Source organism: Emys orbicularis, chromosome 10 (assembly GCF_028017835.1).
Source record: "Emys orbicularis isolate rEmyOrb1 chromosome 10, rEmyOrb1.hap1, whole genome shotgun sequence".
NCBI classification, from domain to species: Eukaryota; Metazoa; Chordata; order Testudines; family Emydidae; genus Emys; species Emys orbicularis.
This window is the reverse complement of record NC_088692.1, coordinates 19,736,541-19,763,794: the sequence shown is the minus strand read 5'-3', so window position 1 is coordinate 19,763,794 and position 27,254 is coordinate 19,736,541. Positions and strand designations below refer to the sequence as shown.

The following is a 27,254-nucleotide window of genomic DNA, read 5'->3' as shown; positions in this document are numbered from 1 at the left end:
GCTAATGGCAGCACTTGTTCTTACAATTGAAATGTAGATTCATAATGTTCCCTCTTTCTCTGAGTGGGGGGTAGGAATCAAAACTTGATAAGCCCCTGACTCAGGTGGTTTACTCTTCCCCTTTTTCTGTGACTCCTGTAATTGGACTGGGGAGCCACACTGTTGATGGGACAAAGCAGGAGAAGTGGGCATTATATCCCCACCAAACTTGCAGGGGTTCACCACCTCTGTTGACAGTCACTCAGTACTAATTCAGGCACTCCAGCCATTCATTCAGCGGAAGCCCCTACACACCCACCCTCTTGGGGGTACTAGCAGTATTTTTCTCCCAGCGGTCAGCGAGTTGGGGGTAGCATTTCGACTGAATGCTGGGTTTCCTGACTTTAGTGCTTGCTTTCACAGCCTTAATGTTACAGTAACACTGTTGCTTTGCTTAGGCAGTCTAAGCACAGAGTAAATCAGTGTATCTGCGATAGGATTAGTGAGGTCGGGGACAAATTTCGCCTTTTGTGAAAGCTCTTGCAAAGAGCCTGCATTATTTCCCAGTGGCTATGAGATATTATGCTAAGATTGCTAAAATTCCAGAAAAGTCAGTATTTTGACCATTTTTTCTTTTTCTTGTTTTAGAGTTCTAGTCCTTGATAAAGGCGAAATTGTGGAGTGTGATTCCCCAGCCAATCTACTTCAGAAGAAAGGCATTTTCTATAGTATGGCCAAAGATTCTGGCTTGGTATAATACAAGAACTTAGCTTGTACGAGTGGGGAAGAGGGGTGGAAATTGACTGACTATACTCATTGAGAGGATTTTGAGAATTCTGACTTCCTTTGTTCTGCTACTCAAACCAAACGCTTCCACCTCAGACCCGGAAAAATCTAAGTTTAACATGAAGAAGATAAAAGTAACATAAATGCAATGTCTTTTTTCCTTAAAGATTTTATTTTGCAAGTAGAAGAAGTTCTGAAAGTACTGTGATAAAGACCAAACTTAGACCTGTTTGATAGATTTGAGGCAAAAGATGAAACTGCAGTCCAAAAATGTTTGTCTTCTGAAAGCAAGAAAAATCCTTTGTTTTGAGTTGCTTATGTTCTGAAGGTCATTTTGTTTGAAAAATCTTTGTAAAATACTACCTATTGGTTCAGTTGAGATTTACCATTTTTAGAACCATCTGCCTTGGGATGCACTCGGGACATTTTATGGAATAGCAATATGAGTCAACGTTTTTATTCCTTATGAAATACTGTCACGTACCAGGCCTTATCTTGGCACTTATTGTATGTGGTCAGTGCTTTTATGCATCATGTTAAAGTTTTCATATGTGTTTATACTTTATAGCAGCAAGTTTGCAGAAATGTGTCCATCTCATTGATGTGAAAAAGCACAATCATCAAAACAGTCACTATAACACCAAACTCTTGTGTGAATGCAAAATTAATGTATTTCAATATTAAGTACCCAATTCTGTACTCTCTTCACTCAGTGGTTCTTACTTATGTGAAAAGTACCAATGGGGGGGAAGGGTTACTCTTCTGAGTAAGGATTTACCTGATTGAAGGCTTCAGAGTCCGTTATAATTTGGTTGTAGTGTTATTGGTCATTGCATTTCACTGTCTCATATTTCATTCAGAAGCCCTGCCACATCCAGGACTGTTAGCCCTACGGAAACAGTGAAACCTTCTTTAGAGGCTGCTGCTACTAATTCTTAACTGTTGTGCAAAATGCTCTTACTGTTCCCCAAAATACACACATTTTTACTAATGCGTGGATGCCAGAGTAGCCTGACAGAGCTTAATTCACAATGGAGTCTAGTTCCAAGAAACACAAGTGTTTTCTGTTTTTTGTTTTTTACTTAGTAGGAAAAAGAAAAATTCCATCCAGTCTTATTTTATAGAACAATTGCTGACTGACTGCAGTTTGAGTTCAGATGGATCCAGATATCTACCACTTTGGAAATGTGGACTGTTGGGAGTTTTATGTTGCCGACCTTAAAACTAGACCAGTGTCTTCTCTTAGAATAAAAGCTATTTATTTTTTTGTAAATTATGATTCTTTAAAATTGAGTCAACTGAAAATGTCTTTGGTATTTTTTGTAATGACTATACTGGAAGAACTCGGAGTAAACTTTCTTTGTTTGAAAATGATTATCCCAATTTTTATATTCCTTTGTAATCTTTTAATGACAAAAGTATTTGTGCCATTATTGACAAAGGGTTTAAGGCCCGGAGAACTGTGGGTGCATCGGAGGTTGATGTTCGTGCCTTGAAAACTAAGCCTCTAAAATATCCTCACCAGTTAAAGAATTAATAGATGAGAATAATCAGCCTTGTTCTGAGGCCTGTTTTGAGGGGAATATGTGGAAGTGTGCGCTTTGGCTAAGCAGATCATAGTACTCCGATCACATGGTAACTCTGTTACTATGGCAGTACTACAATGGGAAATAAGCAGAGAGAGCTTCTCAGAGGTGGTAAGCAAAAAGGATTGGCTCCCACATGTGGGTGCTAAAGATGCTTTGCAGTACCCAACATGCCCAATTGATGTTTGCTGCTCTTTTCAGGGGGCGCTATCACTGCGTAGCTGTTCCATGAAAATAACATTTTAACATTTGCAAATAAAAGTGGTTCTTCTGGTTACCAAGGGCCAACTTTTAGACTAAGGGCTGTGGTTATTGATCACCAGGTGTAGTCTCCAAGGCCTTTCCTGGACTTTTACCAGACCTCCCTGGTCCTCAGCCGGGGAGCTGTTCTCCTGCATGGTCTGTTGGTGAATTATGCTCTAAACACACTCTCTAGAAATCTGTAGTTGTAGCATAACTAGTCATGATGGAGGGGCCGCTGGGCCAGACATGAGTGGTGTTGCCGCCCCATGTGCTAGGTCACTACAATACTCGCTCAGATTTGGCCCAGCTTGCTCATCTGTCATGAGGGAGGAATGGCCGGGCCAAACCTGAGTAGAGCTGCAACCCTGTACCATTTGGAAGTAATATCTGAATCCAGGAAACCCTCAGATAACTGAAATATCTCAAAGTTCAAGAGTTATAGGGTATGAAAGAAGTGAAGTCTGACTGGTAGGAGAGGCCCTTCACCTTAATCTTTCTGGTTCCTGTCTGTAACTTGCTCCTTATCTGCAGGAGTTATAAAATCAGCATATTGCAAGCACCATTCCTTAAGCCTTTCCCTCTCCAAAGTCAATTCTCTTGTACCTACATCTCAACAGTACCTAATGACGTCACACGCTTTAAGACTTAGTTTCCTATTGGTGTGTTATGCACAGACCTGATATTAATTATGACTAGAAAGGAGTGTTGTAAATGTTGAATCATACAGCACTGCTTAAAAATGACTTAAAAATAACTACATCCCATGTCATGTCTAACTTTCTCTTTTTTTCCCCTTTTTTGGGGTCTGCTGAATGTTTTTGTGTGTTGCACACGCAAGCCTGGCCTGGGTGAAAGATACATTTTCCCACTTCACCGCCTCTTCCTTTTGACGGTGGTTGGTAAGCGGGCACAGTCCTGGCATGAGGAGGTGAATTAGAACAGTACTGTTTGTTCTGTTCCCTTGATTCCGAATGCCCACCGCCAACTTTTGTTCCTGTGTAATGCATACCGTGTTTGGTCTCCTCCTGTGGGGCTGCTGCCTTGTAAAAGTCTCATCAAATCTCAACTCTGTTTTCTCCTGGCAGCATATAAATTCCACTACAGCCACTTCTGTTTGTTGTTTTGGATCCTGTGCAAGACCTGTTGGCTCCATGGAGGAAGAGACAATCCTATATGCAGTACTAAGAAGGCCCAACCTTGTTGTAAAGCTCTTAATGCTAACTTCTTTGAAGGGGGGAAGGTTCTCCATTTCTAGGGGGATTTTTCCTATTGGTGTGCATTTTGATGGGGCTGGGAGCTCTCAATATCCCCCCTTTCTGGGGGGAGCAGAGGGAACCATGTTTTGAGGCAGACGAGTCACCATATCAAGAAAAGTGCAGGATCTAGAGGATGAGTTGCCACCTGAACCAGGAGTGTCAGTCGGTATTGTGCAGTGATAAAAGACAAACCAAAAACTGAATAAAACAGAAGTTAATATCTTAGAGGTTGGGATCCAAACCTACAAGAGAAACTCAATAAAAAGACCCGTAGATGTTTCTGCACTGGCTGCTCCAAGAGTGAGACAACCCACATAGAAGAAACGTTTGCAATATTACCTATTGTTTTGAATTTGTCTCCCAAATTCACAGCACCGGTGCAGTGTAATAAGGAAAAAAAAATAATCCAGCTCCATGCTGCCCTGTCAAACCCCTTATAATCTTGCTTCTTAATTCCTTGACTTCTCATACACAGAACTGCAGCAGAACATGGTGGCATCTTCTGCAGAGCTGGGATTGGGACACAACATGTTGGGGGCAGCACTTGAGGCATTTTGTTCTATGTACCATTCATGAATTCTGCTGCATTCAAGTACCCTTTTGAGCTTGCACTCTCTCATTATAGCATGTTAGTTACTCTTCTCTGTGTTCCACAACCTCAAAGCAGTATTACACACCATAATCTATAAAGCCCTATCATTATATTTCTTGCATCCTGAGTACGAACCACTGTTTATTCGCTGCTTTAACAGCTGAGATCAAATGGGGTTGCTCCTGATTTGAAAGTGGGAGTAAGGAGCCTTGTCCTCTGGAACTGGCTTCTCGTACAGCTCCAAGGAGCTTGCATCAGACTTTTGGGGCACGTTTCAGACATTTGCTAGAAGGGATTGATGGGGTAATGTGTCGGGTGGGAGGCTTTCAGGTTGTGTTCTAAACATCTCTTGTTGGAATGGAACAATCTCTTTAGTGCAAGCTCTTGGAACATATTTCTAGGCTTAACTAATTTAATAGAATTTAAAGCCACGAAGGACCAGCAGTTCATCTACTCTGACTTTTTGTAATATCACAGATCATCCATGCTAGCTGTCCATTCACCTTCAGGATTCCTACCAAACCATCTCCAATGCATCTGTGAAATTTGTAGTTTCATATGCAGTTGATTTAAAAAAAAAAAATTAAAGGAATGCAGTACGTGTTCTATGAACTAAGTACCAATGGCCTCTTAAATGCAAGTTTATAGTAAGAAAACTATCTACCTTTTAGGCGCACAGCGATATGTAAATGTATAGGAATAATGTGAGATAGGGCCATGTTAATGCAGGCCTTTGCTCTGGCTATTTTTAGAGTTCTTGTTAACTACTAACAAGTAAACTGCAGATGAAAGCCTGAAATAAGACAAGCTTTGAAAAACAATCCTTTCAGATCTTGTCTGCACACGAATCCAAAAGCATTTTGCATGTAGTGAATGGCAATTACTTTTCATTATGATGACTTTGTAGCTTAATCGATTCAGAAAAAATATGGGTAAGTTAGTTTTGTTTGTATTTAGTGTTGAAAAATTAATTCCATAGTTTAGCAAGTTACTTCAGGCTTTCAACAAGGATTAGGAGTCTGATAAAGTCCCGTTACAGTTTCTTTTGTACTGAATCCTTGTTACTGTATCAGAATAACATGCATTGCTAATAGAAATCTTACATATAATGAGGGTTGACTTTTATTTCATCTATTCTGTATATAGCTCATTCTAGTCCATGTTTCAAAGTTACTTCGAGGTGGAATGACTTGCCCTGTTTTCCTTTGTATGTAGTCCTTTTGTGCACTTCTGAGTAGAGAAAGCAAAGCAGTCTCAACCCTTCAATATTTTAACTTGGGGCTTGTCTACACTGCCCTGTGGTCCGTACTCTGTGGGGGGGGGGGGGGTGAATAGAAGTGTGCGCCCAAGAGCTAGGCTGTAACTGTGGGTGTGAACTAAAAGGTTCCTAGTTCACATTGTCCTCTTCAGACAGGATTACATTTATGTGAACCTTTTAGTTTGTGCCCTCAGCATCCACATGGGGGAGTTACTTGGGTTTGCACTGCAATTCACACCCGCATAGTCCGAACTATGGGGTAGTGTAGACATAGCTTTAGATTGTAAGCTTCTGCCATGGAATGAAGTGCATTGGGACAGAAGGGGGGAAAATTGCATTTGTCTGTGCTAGGCACAGGGGAGTCCACAGCTGTTGTGGTGGGACCTGGCAGCTCCCCTGGTGCTGGCTCCCACCAGTCTTGCACACTGTCCAACTATCCCATACATGTTCTCCTTTGACATACATGTGTCCCATAGTGAGATGTTTCCTACTTTTGGGTGGGCACTTTCCTATGGCATTTCCCATTAGAATTGGCCTTTTACCACTTTCATGTTTCAATGGCCTGTCAACATGGGACAACGAAATGAAAGGCCATGCTCTTGGACCCACTGGCCTAACTGGGTTGGGGGAATGTAACTGTTCAGTGCTAATAGTATGCCAGCCACTACCGTTTTAAGTCACTGAAGTCATTTTGACTGATTCTTGCCCTAAGAGGTTAGAAACAGACCTGTTTTCTGTACTTCCTAAAATACATGCGAGTATTTTGTGTATGCCTTCAGAGTGGTTTTGGCTGGTCTGAGGGGATGTTTCATATAGAACTTGGGTGGAACATTCCCTTTCCACGCAGGAGTATAAACAAACTTGGGCTCTGATGGGCCAGTAGTGAAAGCTAATTCCAGAGACCCATGAATACCTTTGTCCCCACATTGCGGTGAGAACACCCTGCCTCCATCCTAGGAACTGTTGGCAAGTGGGTGTCTGGGGATCTCTAATCTCAGGATGGAGTGATGAGCAAAGAGGTAGTCTCCAGTTCAGCTTTGAAGTGATCCTCTTCTTTGTTTAATTCCCATGACCGAACAGCAGCCCAGATGAAGTGTCTTACCACAGAGCAGGAGAAAGAAGCTGATGAAGCAGAGATTCCCCAGAAAAGCCAAAGGGTGCAGTTGGGGTCTATTTTCACTCCTGCAGATCCTGTGTAAAGTATTCAGAGCTCAGTACCTGAAGAGCTCGCTCTTCGTGGCCCTATACGTTGTGCTCTTGTTTTGCAGCCTGTATTTGAGGATGTAATTCATGCAGGTCAGCAGACCACAGAATAAATTCTGTTTTAAGGAAAAGGAAGTAAAAAGGTTTTACTTTGAGACTGAGTCAAGTTCTCAAGCTTGGAGACACTGATCACACTTCTCTCTTGTGGGGATGAGTGTCAGGTCACGAGGAGCCAATCCCCACCCTGTGAGGAATTAGAGCCATATCTGTACAACTTATGAAAGCTGATTTGATATTGTGAAATTGTATTATGAAAAAAGTTGAAGTCTCTCTCTCTCTCTCTCTATATATATATATATATGAATGACACTTCCACTTATAAATATAATATAAAAATATTGTATATTTTTTATACAATCCACCATTGTTGATAGGACCTGTAGCATGTACACCCTAGATAAATACCATCCCAAAAATTTTACTTAAAAACCTCAGTATCTTCTCCAGACTATATTAAGCATAGTGCAGGGATCTCAAACTCAAATCACCATGAGGACTAGTACATTGGTCTGAGGGCTGCATCACTGAAACCTTTTTCATACAATGATACAAAAGTATAGTAAAAAATGAAGAGTAATACAGTATGCTATTAAGTCAATGTATTAACTTTTTAAAAACTGTAATGCGAAGAGGGGTTTTAATAAAATATAAACACTCAGTAATGCACCTCCCTCAAACGACAAAACACGCATTTACTTTTAGAATTACTTCAGTTAACCCCCGCCCCGGCTCTTCTCCCACCCCACCCCTTCCCCAAATCCCTGCCCTGGCCCCGCCTCTTCTCCGCCTCCTCTTCTGAGCGCGCTGCATCCCCACTCCTCCCCGCTCCCTCCTGGGAAGTCCTAAGTAATGGGAGGGAGGCGGAGGAGCGGGGACCTAGCACGTTCAGGGGAGGGGGGGACAGGGGTTATGGAGAGCTTGGCTGCTGGTGGAGTCGGCACCGATGGTGGGCTGCAGGAAATAACTCTGCGGGCCAAATGCGGCCCGCAGGCCGCATGTTTGAGACCCCTACCATAGTGCTTTATCAGCGGAAACTTTGTATTTTGTTATGGTTGGATCGTTCTTCATAAAAGTCATCTCCCAGGCATAGAACACAAGTCAATTAATCCCTGAAAGAATTTCATTGGTCAGGTTGATTATGATATGCTTTGGTCTCACCTGTCATTCCTGACAAAAAAAACTCATATTTCAGAAATAAGCTGAACAGGTTGAATTCTAGTTGCAGATCAATACTTGGACAGCTCTGCTAAGCTTAATACAGCCATTTAGCACGGGATTTAAATGGTCCTATAGCTGAGATTGGAATTAATCCTAACCCACAGCCAGTAGAAACCCACAGCCAGCTGAATGAAAGATCAACCTCTACATTTTAAACCCCCTACCTAGCAACCCCTAAAAACTCAATTCCCATGGAGGCAGGTTGAACACATCTGCACAGAAATCAGGCCACCACCAATAGAGTCAGCATCTTGAAAAAGGCCATTGATTGTCCTCACCTGCTGGAGCATCTATATTGCCACAGCTCTGATCAGAGGCCTGGACCATGAAGGCATCACAAGAATTCATCAGTTTCTGCACATCAGAGGAGATTGGATTTATAATCTCCCCAGAAGGTGAAATCTATCTTGCTGCTTTTATAATGACCAAGGATTGCAGGAAAATAACTTATGAGGTAAAGTTTAAAAAACAAAGCAGCAACCCTAAATGCATTTTTCATACCTCAGGCTAATGCTTTTGTGCACAGGCTACATAGCTATCCAGGGGTCCTTCATTACCCTGAAGGATGAAGCCGTGTCCGCTAGCTCTGTCACTGCCGATTGTTCCTCCCTGACCCCCTTCAGCACTTTGTTGGCCAGAGCAAGAGCACAATGGGCTAAGAGGGCAAAGGCCAAGCTGTTACCTCCTGCTGCTGAATTTCTTTCTTTGTGAACACATTTCTCTCATGGTTTGGAGTGCACATGTCTATAGCAGAGAACAGCATATTGGATACAAAAACAGCCTTCGTAACCCTATTGTTTGAGTCCCCCATGCACTTCGCTGCTGTTTACCAAAAGTTTTGTACACGTACAGTGGGTGCTCACAATGCTATGAGTCTGTTTTCTTTTTCTTTTTGGGGTTTCTATAATGTAACCTGCTGGCACAATTCTTTTCCCTCCAAGTCATTTGTCTCCCTGAAGTGTCTGGCTGAATTTTTCTTGCATATGGTGGATAAAGGCTTCAATGTGGACAGTGGATATCAAAGTTAAATAGGAGGGAAGCTGCTCTGTTTAACTGTTCTCAATGGCCCCAATCCAGCAAAGCACTTGCGCTCCTGCTTAACTTTAAACATACCGACTTCGAGCATGTGAGTAGTTCCACTGAACTTAAGCACATGCTTTGTAACCAAAGCTTTGAAAACCTATTTCAGCAGCACAAAAATGTGGTGACAAATATCTGAGAAACAACTGGATAGCACAAAAGGGTGTCTGAATGCCATGTAGTTGACATGGAGGGATGCGAGATCTTTCAAAAAACACTTTAAAATGGGTGTGATGTCTACTTTTGCACGATCGTAGGATTTTTTGAAAGAATAGACTTTCAGCCTAGTTAAAAACAAACAAAACAACTTTCCCTGTCCTGCTTTTGAGCTGATGTTCTGCCGGGCTGCCCTCCCCTCGTTCACCCCAAATCTGGTAGGATGCTACCTGGAAGTCAGTAGGCATTTTTACTTTGAGGTAAGGTGCTTTGGAATCCTGTGGAGGTAAAAGGCATTGCATATTAATGTAAAAGCCTATTGTTACTCTAAAAACCCTGTTCTCCATGCTGTGCTTTTATTTTCCCCTTTGACTGTTTTCGTTTGAACAGGTGAGATTGCTATAGAAGATGGGACGTTCTCTTGGTCTTCATTGGATTCTGTCTCAGAAGGTACTTACGTGCTGTCACTTAAGGAGATCTCACTCCCTTAGTTACAGGCAAAGAGCAGCTACTAGCAATCATGGAAGTTATGCACCTGCATATAAAATGATTTTCAGCCCAGCCAATGTTCAGGCAGATGTCAGACTTCCTTGGTAAGATTAAGAATAATAACTAGGGCCCTACTAAATTCACGGTCCATTTTGGTCAATTTCATGGTCATAGGATTTTTTAAATCATACATTTCATTATTTTGGATATTTAAATCTGAAATTTCATGGGCGTTGTAATTGTAGGGGTCCTGACCCAAAAAGGAGTTGTGGGGGGTCATAAAGTTTTGTAGCGGGCGGATGTGCTGCTGCTACCCTTACTTCTGTGCTGCTGCTACCCTTACTTCTGTGCTGCTGCTGGCAGGATGCTGCCTTCAGAGCTGGGCCCCCGCCAACAGCCGGGCCCCCGCCAACAGCCGCTGTTCTCCAGCCACCCAGCTCTGAAGGCAGCCCAGAAGTAAGGATGGCAATACCATGAACCCCCCTCAAAATAACCTTGTGACCAGGGCCATCCTTATCCTGATGCAAACTACGCAGCTGTGTGCTGCTCCAGCGGCCAGCCCAATCCCCCGGCTGGCTGAGCTGGCAAGGAAGGCTGCCCCGCCCCACTCCACCCCTTCCCCATAGCCTCCGCCCCCACCCTGCCTCTTCCCACCCCTGCTCTGCCCCAGCCCTGCCCCCGCTCCATCCCTTCCCCTGAGCTACGTCCCGGGGAACTGCAGCAGGGGTCGGGTGCAACCTGCACTCACTGGGCGGCGGGAAGTGAAGCGACCTGACCCCAACCTGCTCCGCTGGCTTGTGCTGGGGGGTGGTTTCCCCCTGCCCTCCAAGCCTGCTCCTGCCCCTACAGACCTTGGGCACAGCCCACCCCATGGAGGCCTGGGGCCAGCCTCCCCCCATGGGGCGGGGGCTGCATAGGGCACCAAAATGTCTAGGGACGGCCCTGCTTGCGACCCCTCCCCCCCGCCCCCCCCGCAAGTTCCTTTTGGGTCAGGACACCCAATTTGAGAAATGCTAGTCTTCCCCATGAAATCTGTATAGTATAGGGTAAAAGCACACAAAAGACCAGATTTCACAGAGGGAGACCAGATTTCACAGTCCGTGATGCGTTTTTCATGGCCATGAATTTGGTAGGGCCCTAATAAATTATTGCAGCCTCTGTTCCAAACCACTCTGCTTCACTTGCACTAGCACTGGAGAAGAGAAAGGGGCCTGATTCAGGAGACAAGTGAAAGAATAATAAACTGAGTGCAGGCTGAAGGGATCTGGGCTGCTGCTAAATCAAGTCAAATTAAATCTTCCTTGAATAATATCGGTTTTCTTAATAATATAATAGCAAGCTCTTAGTGCCTTTTTCATATTATCAGTAGATCTCAAAATGCTTTACAAAAGTAAGTATTTTACAGATGAGGAAACTGAAGCACAGAGAGGTGAAAGTGATTTGCTCAGTCACCCAGCAGGCCAGGGGCAGAGCCAGGAATATAAACCAGGTTTCCTGAATCCTAATCCAGTATTTTAGCAACTAGGCAACCCTGCCTCCCAATTTAACTGGGTATGGCTAGCTTGCTACAAGACCCTAAAACACGAAGTGGATTTTTTCCCCCCGGGTGTAGAAATATTTTATTGTTTAATGGGAAATGTTGCTTGGAAATTTAGTATTTTTGTTGGGCGGCATGTATTTCATGAAAGAATTTGAACCTATGGTTTTGACAAATTGTTGGGCTGGATTATTTCTTGACATCACTCCTCTGCCAGTGGGGGAAAAGGGACTAAATTTCAGTTGAAATGCAATGTCAGTAACTTTGCGCAGTATCCGTCTTACAAATAAAACAGTTTGGCAAAGCCACCAAAGTTAATTTCCTTAGTCTTGTAACAAGTATAATCCTATCTTTTTACTAGAATCTACATATTCATGAATATACTTCCTCGAATTTCCTGTTTCAAAATACTCCTTGTTGCTGTGTTTTTGATTAAAGAGACTAGACCTATTTCATTCTTGCTAGAAGTGAGAATAATATATCATCTTAATCTCTTCACTGGGATTAAAGAAAATGACTCTGAACAGCTACTCTGTAATCAGAGGAAATGTAACAATTCAGCCACATCTCCAGAGCAATAAATATTCAGGACAATTGTTTAAGCTGAAATGGTAAATGAAGGTTGTGCTCACAAAGTATAGTGATCGTAACACTGCAAGGATCTGAAAGAGCTTTATTGGCTTGTAAGGAAGATAATTAGTCTAAAATGTCATTGTTTATTAAATGTTAAGCAAAAATAAGCAATACGTGGAATCCAGAGTTTTGTGCTCCTGTTCATTGTGCTGTTCTGGGATTCCGCACAGGGACACACTTGACTTAACCGTTTTATTTCTTTTAAAGACACATGCCATTTGTGGAATCCTTTTGGTCATTCCTGGGTCACTGAAGCTATCCTAGTTAGTGCTCAGCACAGAAATCTGTTCTGAAGCTGGAAAACAAAACAGAATAACTCCATTTTCAATCTCTAGATCTCGCTTAGGTATTTGCCTGAGACCTCTTCCTTAGGCAACCTTTCCTTCCTGCTTTTTCACCCAACCTTCAAGCCATAATCAAATCTCAGGAGTTAAGGTGACCAGATGTCCCGATTTTATAGAGACAGTCCCGATTTTTGGGTCTTTTTCTTATATAGGCTCCTATTACCCCCCCATCCCTTGTCCCGATGTTTCACACTTGCTGTCTGGTCACCCTATCAGTAGTACATAAACTGCTTTATACACTTCGTTTAACTTTTGTGTGCAACAGATTTGAGTTCCTTGTTTATGCTTAGGTAGTGGGGTTTTTTGGTTCACATTATTAGTGGCGTCATAAAATCAGGCACTTGTATTTATCTAAAAAATGGTGTTTCATCACCATGATCAATCCCTTTCCCCAAATCCTCTCTTTTTCAACCTTTCCTTACAACTTAGACTAGTGGTATTTTGTCCTGCTGCATTGGCCAAACCAGTTAGAATATCTGTTCTGTTTTCAAAAGCCTGGTCGCCTCTGTGATTCACTGGGCTACAAATCTGCACAGATTAAAAATTACAATTGTGAAAGATTAGTTTTTATTTCATATGGGAGAGTGCTAGGTGAGCAGCTGAATCCACGGGTAACTACGTTATGGACATTTTAAAAATGACTAACATATTCATTAAAATGTGCATGGGATTGAAAACACTTGTGTATTCATTTGTTACCAATTAAAATGCTATTCATTGTCTATTAGAACATTACCTCTCTAGTATGATTTCTTTGGAATTCCTAGGAATATCCACAGCACTCCCATAAATGTTGCAATGTGTATTTTACCATTATTTATATTCTAAACAGAGCTGATTGGAAAGTTCAGTTACTTTGCCATAAATGCGTAAGATGTGAGTACATATTTTTTTATGCTTACTCCAGATTTCTAATGGGCTCATCTGATTAATTGGACTTAACTGAGTTTTTGGTATTTCATTTTGAAAATGAAGCCAATTAATTTGGAGCTGCATAAAACTTTATACAGTGGTCATCACTCCGTCAAGAGAGTGACCACAAACTCGGTAACTAACATTCAGTTGCAACCATAATTTAATATACTCCAATGACTGAACGTGAAAACAAGACTCGTTCTCTGTAGCCATCATCTCAGCTATAGCATGTGATATACACAGGCATACATGTATCGTTTTCCAAATACACCAAGGCAGTTTCCCTTCACATATCCAGTGTAGTTTGGGGCTCAGTTTCAAATCAGATTTGGTTAAGTATCAGGCATTTTGTAGCCAAACAGATGTAGCTGAATTAAGAACAGATCTGTTCTCTCAGACGGTGCTGGTAGTATGGTGTGTTCCTTGGGTGACAATCAGACAAGGCCTGATTCTTCAACCAGTCTGTAGAATAGTCCCTTCTGAGCTATTAATTTCTCTGGAGAATCAAATTCAGCAACCTGACTGTTTTCCAAGACTAAAATCCTGTGAATATTAAAAAAGAAATGTAAGCACTAAAATATACAACAGTCGCACTGAACTCAAACAATATCTAAGCTATTATTAGAGCATGCCTCAGTTCCACCCCTCTGAAGAGAGCTACTACTTATGAGACCCTTGGAGAGACTAGGAATGCAGTAAATCTGGTCTTTAATTCTTTGGTTTAACTCCAAACCACCGAGTTGTATCCGAGCACGGGAGAGGAGCTCAAGTGAGTAGACATTCAGCAGTAATGATTCATCTGTGAGTGGACAAAAAGGGCTATATAGAGCATGAAATGGACACACATCTCACTTTCCCTCTGATTAACCCATGGTTAATGGTGAGAAGGCCCATCCTAAGGCAGACTCTTGAGTGGGGTAAACAAGAAATAGACAGAAATGAGACCTAAATGGTTCCAAGGAGATATCCCATCCCATCCCATCTCCTAGAACTGGAAGGGACCTTGAAAGGTCATCGAGTCCAGCCCCCTGCCTTCACTAGCAGGACCAAGTACTGATTTTGCCCCAGATCCCCAAATGGCCCCCTCAAGGATTGAACTCACAACCCTGGGTTTAGCAGGCCAATGCTCAAACCACTGAGCTATCCCTCCCCCCAGGAGATGTCACTCTCTAAAATGCTATGGGGTCTATCCACTTTTATAAAGCCTGCCTCTGTCTTCTGCTGTCCCTGTGAAAATGAATGTGAACAAATACACTGATGAAAGGTTACCTGTCGTAATCTAGGATGGTGTTTATACGGTGAGCTATTGTTAAGACAGTCCACTCTTTGAACTGAGTCCTTATGGTTGATTGAATCTGAAGATCAGTTTCCAGATCCACTGCTGCGGTGGCTTCATCTAGCACCAGGATTTGGGCTTTCCGCAGGAGTGCCCTGGCCAGACAAACTAGCTGCTTCTGACCAACACTGAAAGCAAGAAGGGCAGATGGTGAACAAACAGGCTGTCGCTTTTCCTTGAGTTTAATCAAAGAATCAAAGAAGATTAGGGTTGGTGTCTAGTGCAACCCCCTGCTCAAAGCAATGATGAGTCTGAAAGCAGCACAGCAGCTGATGGCCTTTCCCGAGCGAGGCAGGGGTCTGGGAATGTTAGGAGTGCACCTGGTCTGGTTCTGGGGACAAGACCGAGGGGCCAGATGTGCAACACGTGTAGACACCATACTACCAGCACCATCTGAGAGAACAGATCTGTTCTTAATTCAGCTACCTGGTAGCACTGCAGATAGCAGCATGAAGCAAGCCAAAGAAACGAGGGGATTATTTGTATTGCAGTAGCATCCAGGAGCCCACGGTGTTAGGTGCTGTACAAACACAGAACAGACTGCCCCTACCCCCAAGAAAGTTTATGATCTAAGCAATTCCACAGTGCTAAGGATTATACTGCTACAGCAAGTTTGCTCTGTGCTGACTATTGCTTTGTGCTTTACTAAATTAGATTTTTGTTTAAATTTATTAACCTCATTTAGGAATGTTTACTAATTGTGCACCCTCTGACCCTCAGATACAATGTGCACTGCCTTTCTCTTTCTGCATTTATGGTACCTCAGGTTTTCCCCTCGCTCCGAGCACTCATGGCTCAATTGATCAGGCAGATCCAATACAAAGTTCTTGAGCTGAATCAGTTCCAAAACTGTCCAGATGGCTTCATCCGAGTACTGGTTTAAAGGATCGAGGTTCATTCGTAGAGAACCAGCAAATAAAACTGGATCCTGAGTATAGAGACAGCACAAAAGATTCCTGAAATAATTGTTACAAAACAACATAGCTCCTTAACTTCCTTCCACTGCAGGAATCCCAGGGTGAAATGCTACAGACAGTGTTATGCGGAAGATCAGACAGTGTGGTAAAGTGGTTACTTTTCCCTTTTAAAAGCAATGAATTTACCTCTCTCTGTGACTCACTTAAGCCTTCCTGCGTGTCATGGACATTAATGGAAATACCCTGCAGAATTGATAAATGCCTTTAGAAATTAACTTCATACCTGGGGGATAACCGTTATTTTGGCTCTAAGGTCCTGGAGGCCTCTTTGGGCAATATTCACTCCATCAATTAAGATCTCGCCTTCTGCAGCTTCCATTAATCTCAAAAGCCCCATGGCAAGAGTTGATTTCCCAGCTCCTGTTCTTCCAGCTATGCCAATCTAAAAAAAATACAATGAAGGTTTAGGATGTATGTTTTACACCATTTGGCTCATAGCCATAGTTAAATTTTAGGACCATGGAATTGACAGGTAACAAACCACTGGTTAAATCTGTCCAGCCTTTGACCAGATCTGTCAGAGAAAAACACCCCATTAAGCACCTATTCCTGCAGTTCCACGCTCTGGATACAGGGGTGGTGCTGACACATGGACTTATAACTTTCCTTTGCATTTTCAACTACAAGCTGTTCTGCCTTCATCTGCTGCTCCCCTTGGGCCTCTTTGAAAGCCATCCAATATCTTTCACCAGTTTACAAAGTAAAGGCACTATTCCTCTGCTTTAATGGTGGAGAAGACAAGTGAATCTGTGATTGACAAACAGCCTGTCCTATGCAGATCCTGGGTGCAATATCTGCCAGTCTTTCCTGTCACAGGCCAGGGATTTAATTCCTTTTCACTGCAGCCTCCTGGAATAGCTGTTGAGGACTGGCATGAATTGGCATCACTTTTGGTTACAGTTTGGTGGTACACATGATCAGCCATGTGGATTCCAGCATAAATTTGATATAGTCATTAGGACCAGGACACATATGACTTGAAGGGATCTGACCATTTCTCCAAGAACCTTTGGCCTCACGTTGTCAAAATATTCACCTAACATTCTTAGAGTTGGGTAACAACCCATAGGGAACTTTAAATTGTTTAATTACAGAGGGAAATCATTAAAAGCCTTAGATCAGGGGTCTCCAACTCAATTTACCTACGGGCCAGTGCCAGTCCTCAAATCCTCCCAGCGGGCCAATAATGTCACTGAAGATGGTGTTCAGAAAAGAAAACATTTATATTGTATTTTTTATTTTGAATTTCTTAGCAATAATAAAACTGTCATACAACTTTATACAGTTCTTCGCCTGCCAGAGAGTTTTTAGTGTTTGCCAGACACCTGGCAACGCTTCAGTTCTGTCAGTTTGTTGATGTTTGGCCTCCGTGACTGAGCAGTTGAAACCTTCAGGATTGCAGCAAGGTGTGCACCAGAGAGCTGTGTTCGGTATTTTGACTTGTTTTTATTCATTGTGGAAAAAAGTGACACTGCCTCCATGGCTGACTCTGCCCGGCAACTAATAATGCTGACTCTGCCTGGCGACTAGTGATGGTATCGCTGTCCCTCTTCCCCAGCCAATGGGAGCTGCGGGGATGGGGGGGGTGGCACCTGCAGCAAACATGGCCAACAGCATAGGTGCATGAGTCTCTCCTCCGCAGGCCGCAGTGGGGAGGTTCTCGGGCCGCAGATGGCCTGTGGCCGGGACTTTGAGACCCCTGCCTTAGATGGAGAAAAACCAGAATAGCTGCCAAATATAAAGGAGCTTTGATGTTACATTAGATTAAAATAAACATCAAATTCCTTTAGAGCTGCTCTGCCAACTTCCTATAAAACAACAGGATCTGACTCGCTAGAATTCCTAACACACAGTATCAAAACTGAAAACAAAGCCATATATTAAGAAGGGGTTCCTCAGTGCAATAGGAGACTATGAAGGCCAAACGTACTGTGTGTTTACCTCGGTGTAGCTTTTGTCTTCAAGCCTTAAACTCTTTGACACAGGGATTGTTTTCAGTTTAGCAGCAGCTGCCTATTCTAAAGCACTGTTCACGCTTGTAGCTCCAAAGAAATAAATGGCCTTGCTTACCTTCTCTTGCCCGTTTATTTTTATATTGATGTTCTTTAGTGCGAACTCTAAATTTGGCCTGTACTGCACACCATAGTTTCTAAATTCAATTGCTCCTTCAGTTGGCCAAGCCTGATTTGCAGAATTACTGCCCAGAGTCCAGGGAGCCTGTGTAAAAGAGAAACAAACAGCACCTTCTTAAGCTGGTTTAAGTCTTCAAGTAATATGGCTATAATCAAAATGGAAAACTTCTCAGAGCAAAAATTCTTTCTGGATCTCTCTCTTTAAAAGCTTCTTTAGAGGCAGCATTTATTCTTCATAAAGGAATTGTTGAAGTTGAAATTAATTTCTTAATAAAGTAATCTGGATCTTTGTATAAACTGAAGTTTGGGGATAAGCATTTGTATGCACGTCAGATTAATTACATTATCAGGAAACCATACTGACTGTTCTAACTGTTGGCTCTGCCACACTCAGTTCAATCTATGTTGAAGAGATAGTACCTGTTCATTTTTAATGTTTATATAGCATAAAAGAAATAAAAATGATTATTGAGATTCTCAGTCATTAAAAGGCCAGCAACTGTCAACACTTATAACATCAGATCTGAGATGCCACAATTAGTCCCTATTCTAAGCATGGAGAAAACCTCACAGTGCATTCCATGGGTGTGGTAACTGTTAATAAATTATACTTTTTTAAAATGACAACTACAGCTTCACTGGTTTAAGGACATAAACTGAGCAGAGGTTATAAAGAACACCTAGCTATTTTCAAGTAACCTAACCGGGTCTCTGGGAATTAAAATGGGGAGGTGTTGATCCTTAGAATAGAAAAATTGCTGATCTGGTTTCTGACAAATTCCAGTTCAAAGGGTAAGAACAATGGTTAGCTAGTTACCTCTTTTGGAGTTTTTGAATACTCTCTCACTCTCTCCACGGAAACAATGTTGTTTTCTATTTCTGTCCAGGAGCGCACCATCCAGTTCAAAATGCCTGTTATCTACAAAAGGAGAGAGGACTGGCTAGAAATGAAATACCAACTTTGACCCTGTTCTTACAAAGTACTTGGCACTTTGTAGGATCAGGCCCAGTGTTTGCACAAGGGGCCTCCCTGGATAAGCTATTAAGAGATTGTCTGTAAATTGTTTTGCAAGACAAAATAAAATAAATCCTGCTGACACCAGACCTTTCTGGAAAATTTTGCCCAGGCCACATTGGAGGAGCCTTGCCAGCTCACCCTGAGGCTACCTCAGTGCCAATTTACCAAGAATTAGATGTTACTGCCTGTCTTATGTTAAACTTCCAGCTCTTAAACGTGACGTGAAAACCGTTCAAGATAATCTGCGACTAGTCACATGAACATGGAAAATAAACACTGAAGAAAACCATTTGGCTGTTAAACTACAGTGACCATTTAAGCTTAAATTCAAAGGAACAAGAGGGATGTTGCATGTATTTGAGACTTGTTCTCTGTAAGGTCCTATAGTCTATAAATAACAGTGACAGGGTTACTGAGGTTTAAAAAATAAGGGAGTCTATAAAAACTAGTTTAACGTCTGGAAAGGAATAAAAATATTTCCAAGCTTTTTTCAAAAGTCAATGGAAGCATCTTGTTTAAAATAATAAAAAATGCCCTTCCAGTATTTGCAACTCAAATGTTGCACAATTGTGCTGGTACTTGAGCCCTGGTCTACACTACGAGTTTAGGTCGAATTTAACAGCGTTAGGTCGATTTAACCCTGCACCCGTCCACACGACCAAGCCTGTTTTGTCGGCTTAAAGGACTCTTAAAATCGATTTCTGTACTCCTCCCTGGCGAGGGCTTTAGCCCTAAAATCGATCTTGCTGGGTCGAATTTGGGGTAGTGTGGACGCAATTCGACGGTATTGGCCTCTGGAAGCTATCCCAGAGTGCTCCATTGTGACCGCTCTGGACAGCACTCAACTCAGATGCACTGGCCAGGTAGACAGGAAAGCCCCGGGAACTTTTGAATTTAATTTCCTGTTTGGCCAGGGTGGTGAGCTGATCAGCCCCGGTGACCATGCAGAACTCATCAGCACAGGTGACCATGGAATCCCAGAATCACAAAAGAGCTCCAGCATAGACCGAACGGGAGGTACTGGATCTGATCGCTGTATGGGGAGAAGAATCTGTGCAGGCAGAACGCCGTTCCAAAAGACGAAATGCCAATATATTTGCCAAAATCTCCAAGGGCATGATGGACAGAGGCTACAACAGAGACACACAGCAGTGCCGTGTGAAAGTTAAGGAGCTGAGGCAAGCCTACCAAAAAACAAAGGATGCAAACGGTCGCTCCGGGTCAGAGCCCCATACATGCCGGTTCTATGATGAGCTGCATGCAATTCTGGGGGTGGCCCCTACCAGTACTCCACCACTGTCCGTGGACACCTGCAAGGGGGGAGTCTCACGCAACAGGGATGAGGAGTCTGAAGATGAGGAGGAGGTTGAGGATAGTGCACAGCAGGCAAGCGGAGAATCCCTTCTCCCCGGCAGCCAGGACCTGTTCATCACCCTGGAGCCAATACCCTCCCAACCCTCCCAAGGGAAGCCGGAGAAGGAACCTCTGGTGAGTGTAACTTTGTAAATATAATACAGGGTTTAAAAGCAAGTGTGTTTAATGATTAATTTACATGCCAAGCCAGTAGCAAGTAGTCTGGAATCATTGCAGAACAAAACCTTGCAGCGAATGGACCCGGGCTTTGGCTGTTTGCCTTTGGCTGAAAATAAATCATCCCCGCTGTTAGCCACGCGGCGGGGGGAGGCCTGTTCATGGCTGACCGGGATCTTCCCTGATACTAGCCACGCGGTGGAGGTGTGGGGGTGTGAAGCGATCATCCCAGAGAATTGGGGTGGGGTGGGGTTGGATTGTGCTGCACATTCACCCTAAAACCGCAACCTCTCCTTTTAAATGGCCAACCCAATGGGCTTTTCTTGGTATGGGAAAGGAGGGCGCTGCTGTTTGAAACTGTTCCCACATGTTATGAAGGTTGAAGAAACCCTTTGCCTTACCATGGCTGCCTGCAAGCCAAATTCTGTTGCCCAGCCGAGCGTGTGATGTCTCACACCAAACCGGCAGGCACTCAATATAAGAGGAAAAATGCGACCTGGTAGCAAAAGCACATGTGCTATGTAATGTGAATCACTTGATTCAGTGTGAAATAGTCTTCCCTTTGTTCTCTAAAATGTATCTTTTTAAATACTACTCTCCCTTTTTTTTCTCCCGCAGCTGCAAATGTTTCTACTCTCCCCCTATCATCTCCGTCCCAGAGGCTAGCGCAGATTAGAAGGCGAAAAAAACGCACTCGCGACGAGATGTTCTCAAAGCTCATGCAGTCCTCCTGCACTGAAAGAGCTCAGCAGAATGCGTGGAGGCAAACAATGGCAGAGTCCAGGAAAGCATTAAATGAACGCGATGAGAGGAGGGAGGAGCACGCTGAGAGGAGGCAGGATGCAATGCTGAGGCTAATCGGGGAGCAAACAGACATGCTCAGGTGTCTGGTGGAGCTGCAGGAAAGCCAACAAGAGCACAGACTGCCGCTGCATCCACTGTACAACCCCCTGCCCTCCTCCCCAAGTTCCATATCCTCCTCACCCAGACGCCCAAGAACGTGGGTGGGGTGGGGGGTGGGGAGACTCTGGGCACCCAGCCACTCCACCCCAGAGGATTGCCCAAGCAACAGAAGGCTGGCATTCAATAATTTTTGAATTGTAGTGTGGCTTTGTCCTTCCCTTCTCCCCTCATCCACCACCCCACCCAGTGCTTCCCTCCTCATCCACCCCTCCCGGGCTACCTTGCGAGTTTTCCCCGTATTTGTGTGATGAATTAATAAAGAATGCATGATTTTGAAACAATAATGACTTTATTGTCTCTGAAAGCGGTGATCGAAGGGGGAAGGTTGGTTGGTTTACAGGGAAGTAGAGTCAACCAAGGGGGCGGGTTTTCATCAAGGAGAAACAAAGAGACTGCCTGGCCAGTCATGAAACTGGTTTTCAAAGCTTCTCTGGTGCGCAGGGCGCCCAGCTGTGCTCTTCTAATCGCCCTGGTGTCTGGTTGTGCATCATCGGCCGCCAGGCGATTTGCCTCAACCTCTCACCCCGCCATAAAGGTCTCCCCCTTACTCTCACAGATACTGTGGAGCACACAGCAAGCAGCAATAACAATGGGAATACTGGTTTTGCTGAGGTCTAACCTAGTCAGTAAACTGCACCAGCGAACTTTTAAACGTCCAAATGCACATTCTACCCCATTCTGCACTTGCTCAGCCCATAGTTGAAGTGCTCCTTACTACTGTCCAGGGTGCCTGTGTACGGCTTCATGAGCCATGGCATTAAATGGTAGGCTGGGACTCCAAGGATAACTATAGGCATTTCAACATCCCCAACGGTAATTTTCTGGTCTGGGAAGTAAGTTCCTTCCTGCAGCTGTTCAAACAGACCAGAGTTTCTGAAGATGCGAGTGTCATGCACCTTTCCCAGCCATCCCACGTTGATGTCGGTGAAACGTCCCTTGTGATCCACCAGTGCTTGCAGCACCATTGAAAAGTACCCTTTGCGGTTTACGTACTGGCTGCCAAGGTGGTCCAGTCCCAAGATAGGGATATGCGTTCTGTCTATCACCCCACCACAGTTAGGGAACCCCATTGCAGCAAAGCCATCCAGTATGACCTGCACATTTCCCAGAGTCACTATCCTTGATAGCAGCAGCTCAGTGATTGCATTGGCTACTTGGATCACAGCAGCCCCCACAGTAGATTTACCCACTCCAAATTGATTCCCGACTGACCGGTAACTGTCTGGTGTTGCAAGCTTCCAGAGGGCTATTGCCACTCACTTCTCAACTATAAGGGCTGTTCTCATCTTGGTATTCTTGTGCTTCAAGGCAGGGGAAAGCAAGTCAAAAAGTTCCATGAAAGTGTCCTTATGCATGCGAAAGTTTCTCAGCCACTGGGCATCATCCCAGACCTGCAACACTATGCGGTCCCACCAGTCTGTGCTTGTTTCCTGGGCCCAGAATCAGCATTCCACGGCATGAACCTGCCCCATTACCACCATGATGTCCAAATTGCCAGGGCCCGTGCTTTGAGAGAAGTCTGTGTCCATGTCCTCATCACTATCGCGATCACGCTGTCGTGTCCTCCTCGCCTGCTTTTGCAGGTTCTGCACATACTGCAGGATAATGCACGAGGTGTTTACAATGCTCACAGCAGCAGCGGTGAGCTGAGCGGGCTCCATGCTTGCCGTGGTATGGCGTCTGCAGGAGAGCAGAGTTGCAGTGGAAGCGGTGGAGGACGACGGTTAGCACCGCACACATTTCCCAAGGAAGAACACACGTACCTGGGAGCCCATGACAGAAAACATGGAAAAATTCGCTATCGAGGCAATAGCAGCAGAGCAGAGTTGCAGCAGAAGCAGTGTATGATGATGGTTTGCAGACCTACTGCACCATCTGCTGCCAGCAGCACCCAGGACACAACAGTGGCGGTGTCGGTGAGCTGAGCGGGCTGCACACTTGCCGTGGTATGGCTTCTGCGCGGAAAAAAGGCGCAAAACGATTGTCTGCCGTTGCTTTCACGGAGGGAGGGGAGACTGACGACGTACCCAAAACCACCCGCGACAGTGTCTTTGCCCTATCAGGCATTGGGAGCTTAACCCAAAATTCCAATGGGTGGCGGAGACTGCGGGAACTGTGGGATAGCTACCCACAGTGCACTGCTCTGTAAGTCGATGCTAGCAGTGGTAGTGAGGATGCACTCCGCCGACCTAATGCGCTTAGTGTGGAAATATGCAATCGACTGTATAAAATCGATTTCTAAAAATTGACTTCTATAAAATCGACCTAATTTCGTAGTGTAGACATACCCTGAGAGTTTGATATTACCTAGGAAATCTTAAAAATAGGAGGCTGGCTAATCTATTCTCATTGTCCAAGCTGAGAAATGTCCAACATAAACGGCACAACTAGTGGAAAGGAAATTAGAGTCTTTAAAATTCTTCCAGTTTTAATTCTCTAGAGCCTGATGCTTGCAATCTATGTGCTAATCAAATGAGTAAGGGCTGCAGGATTGGACCCATAGAGTTATTTGTGATACAGGTAAGGATTTTAAAAAATGATCTGTAACCTGACAGTCCCTTCTGATGAGATGGTAAAATCATGCACTGCTGCTTTGAGTTACCTGAAGAGCACACGAAATGGAAAAGCCAACAATCCCTGGACTAAGATGTGTTTTGCTAAGCACAGCGAACAGGGCTGCAAACAACACGATACCATTACCTAGAAACTCTAGGTTTGTAGCAAGCCACCTGCAAGTAGAGAAGAGAGGATTTAGCCCACCTCCATTCTCTTTATGTTCTCGTTTCCTCTCAATTTCATATACGGCCTGCAACTATTTTTGTAAAATGTATTTGAAGCCTTCTCGGTAAAGGGTGTTAAATAAGGTCATTATGATCATAGGGTTGGCTTTTTACATAACCATTAGCAAGCCTCTGGAATTGACAGCAGTGCTGGTCTGTAAATGGCCCATGCGCTGCGCCATGGCTCTTCCGCTGTAGCCTGAGTCTATCATTTCCACCAGGTGAGCAGCTTTGGTTCAGAGCCTGGAATTGTTGCTCTGAGCCTGGCACCAGCAATGAATGGCTCTTCCCTTGGCGTTAGTTCTGATGTAAGCTGGGTCTGAAGGAGTTCCCCTCTTCTCCCCCTCCCCCCCGACATCTAGTGATGCACTGCCGGGGGGGAAGGGGGAGGGGAGGGAAGACTTCAGGAGCAGAGCATGTTTGCATAGACATGGAGCTGCTTTGCCAAAATGATCAATTTTGGCTGGTTTGGGTTACAAATCACTGTAGTATTCAAATGCAGGGATAATGAAATAATGTTATCCTTATTGTATGCGTAAAGGGCAGCAGAACTGTGCTTAGCATGCCCTGATTGAGGGGGTCACCCTAAACTGAACCTCTCTTGCTAAGCAGGGGGTAGGATACCAAATTCCAGTGATGAGTGGATGAGGACAAGTGTTCCTAACTGGTAGCGTGGACACTACCTAAAGAGTCCTAGACACTTTTTGACCTTCCCTTCTCCAGCTTTTAATGACAGAGCTGCTTAGACTCAATTAAGAGTCCTTGTTTCCAGGTGGTGATTCCTAAAGCTTGTCCTCACTGCTGAGCAAGTCTAAGGCTAAGCCCTGGACCTTGTGTGGGAACAGGTAAAGGCAATACAGAAACTGCTTGGCAGTGATGTTCTCTGCTACCTGCTGAAATCACCGAGAGCTGGGTGAAGTGGTAGAACCTCAGAATGTGACATTGCAGAAGCTCAGCAGCGCCGAGACGCCAGACAGTGGGAGTGGTGGGACAGTGGGAGTGGTGGCAGAGAGACAGCGGTAGCAGTGGGAGGCGATTAGCAGCAGTAGAGCGTGGACCCCACCCCCTCATGAATGCACCTCTGAACCCTGGGTGTTCGCTAACCAAAGACCACCAACTGTGAGTGGGGTGCTGGGGAGGGAAAGGGAGTGGTGTGTTAAGAGACATTTATTTGTTTGGACTTTGTGACATTATCTGATTAAAATATGACCATGCAAAATCATGGTTGCTACTACTGTTATATAATTGCAACAGATCTTATACCAAGTGTGACACGTGGCCAGAAAGGATTAAGCAGCTTGCAGGATAAATGGCCCAAAGTCAACCATTAGAGACGTGTTAAAAAAGTATGTGAAAGGTAATTAGGGCCACTACATGTTAGATAGGCTAGAACTTTGAAATGCAAACTTGTATTGTTAGAGAATTGGAGGTGATACTAAATGTATGTGTGTACTTTTTTCTTGTAGGATGTTCCTGTCTGTCACTATAGCTATTGATTCAGAGATCAAAAGGACATATTAACATTTAAATGAACTGTAAACATAGTAACATCACTGTATTCATCTCTCTTTGAAATGTATAGCAAATAATCTGCGAATGGTGGAAAAATGGGCAATTGCCTTATGTTAAGCTGTGTAGCTAATTAGCGGCAATGTTTAAGAAATCAGGTCTACTTCAAAATCTCCATGAGTGCCTATTGTTCGCCGAAGGACTCCGACCTGTCAAAGAAGGCTGGAAACCGTATAAAGATGCTTTGGGTCCCAATTCTTTGGATCTCAGATCTGCTTGATGCTTCATGCAGGGGAAGTTTAAACCCAAGATTGAGATCTCCAGTCCTAATATGGAATCATCCTGAATATGAACATTGGACTACAACCTATGGACTATTTCTGAAAGAACTCTTTGCAACTACAAAGTTCACCATCTCTGCTATGAATTTAATCTCAAGAACTGTACTCATGTCTGTATGTATACTGAACTTTTAACCACTACTCTCTCTTTTCTTTTAATAAATTTTGGTTTAGTTAATAAGAATTGGCTGTAAGCGTGTATTTGGGTAAGATCCGGAATATTCATTAACCTGGGAGGTAATGTGTCCAATTCTTTGAGATTGATAGAATTTTTTTATATGATGAATAAGATTTTCAGTAATCCTCATCATATTTGATTTGGGTGTCTGGGTGGAGGCCTACAGCTGGGGTGCTTTAAGGGAACTGTGTTGTTGGCTTCTGGGTAACCAGCGAGGTATTATAGAAGTTGTTTTGTGCTGGGTTGGTGAATCAAAGCATTGGAATATCCACCAGCTTTGGGGATTGTCTGCCCAATTCTTTTGCTGTTCATCCTAATTGAGTGACCTCAGTTGTCTCCCCTGGGACTCGGGTCACAGACTTTCACACCACAAGGGGAGAAACTGAGGCAAAGGATGCTGCCCAACACCCTGTGGGGTGAGTGTTTGTGTATGGTCACATGCTTTTGTATTTAGGTTGTGGTGTTTTCCCAAATTAATGTTGGACCCTCTTTTCCCTTTTAATCAAAGTTGTATTTGGTTGTACACGGACTCAATGCTGGCGAGAAGGGAAGTACTGCCACTTAGAGGCACCAAGTGGGGGAGGTGTTTAGCTTTCCCAGATTACTGAATGGGGACTCAAGCTGGTTCTGTTGTCTTTTGTTAAGAGAAACCCTTAGATACTGAACCCAGCCCTTGTTGCTGCCGACTCCACCTGGCAGAAGGGTTGCACTAATCTATAGCTTCATGAGAATAACATGATTGTATCCCCTATATTTGCAGCTCCATACCTGTCAGCGACGACCCCAGGGAAGCATGTTCTCTGGTTCTCATCCACTCTGGAATCATTCTGTAAAATAAATCTCGGTTGCTCCTTGTAAGCACGAATCACGCTGCTCCCTTGGAAAGTCTCTGAAATGTGGGAATAGATGGGCGAGCGACTCGCAGCTTCCAGGCGTCTCAGCTGGCAGGAGGTGGCAACGTAGAAGTTCTGAGACAGAGGGAAATGGAAAGGGTATGTGATTACCACTATGTTCCCCCCACTAGGCTAATTCATCAGGGGAACTGATCATGTTCAGAAAATTAGAAAGGATGCAAAAAAATACAGCAGAGCACATTAACCTCATGTTATAAAACCAAATGTGCAGGTAGAATGTGTTTATTGGGTGAGATACTGT

The 27,254-nt window shown here is 43.9% G+C and overlaps 2 protein-coding genes across 2 annotated transcripts in view; one reads left to right on the top strand and one right to left on the bottom strand.

Annotated features, from left to right (window-relative positions):
• LOC135884654 (multidrug resistance-associated protein 1-like) overlaps positions 1-2,124 on the top strand; it is a 102,580-nt gene extending 100,456 nt beyond the window's left edge. Inside the window, exon 33 of the mRNA XM_065412137.1 lies at positions 628-2,124. Coding sequence (XP_065268209.1) covers positions 628-736 — 109 coding nt within the window. The 3' untranslated portion in view covers positions 737-2,124. The remainder of the gene's footprint in view (positions 1-627) is intronic.
• Positions 2,125-13,769: 11,645 nt separating this feature from the next.
• ABCC6 (ATP binding cassette subfamily C member 6) overlaps positions 13,770-27,254 on the bottom strand; it is a 52,325-nt gene continuing 38,840 nt past the window's right edge. The window contains exons 24-31 of the mRNA XM_065412775.1: positions 26,868-27,067; positions 23,894-24,020; positions 18,598-18,699; positions 17,719-17,865; positions 15,872-16,030; positions 15,433-15,599; positions 14,605-14,799; positions 13,770-13,878 (exon numbers count right to left, since the gene is read on the bottom strand). Coding sequence (XP_065268847.1) covers positions 13,770-13,878; positions 14,605-14,799; positions 15,433-15,599; positions 15,872-16,030; positions 17,719-17,865; positions 18,598-18,699; positions 23,894-24,020; positions 26,868-27,067 — 1,206 coding nt within the window. The remainder of the gene's footprint in view (positions 13,879-14,604; positions 14,800-15,432; positions 15,600-15,871; positions 16,031-17,718; positions 17,866-18,597; positions 18,700-23,893; positions 24,021-26,867; positions 27,068-27,254) is intronic.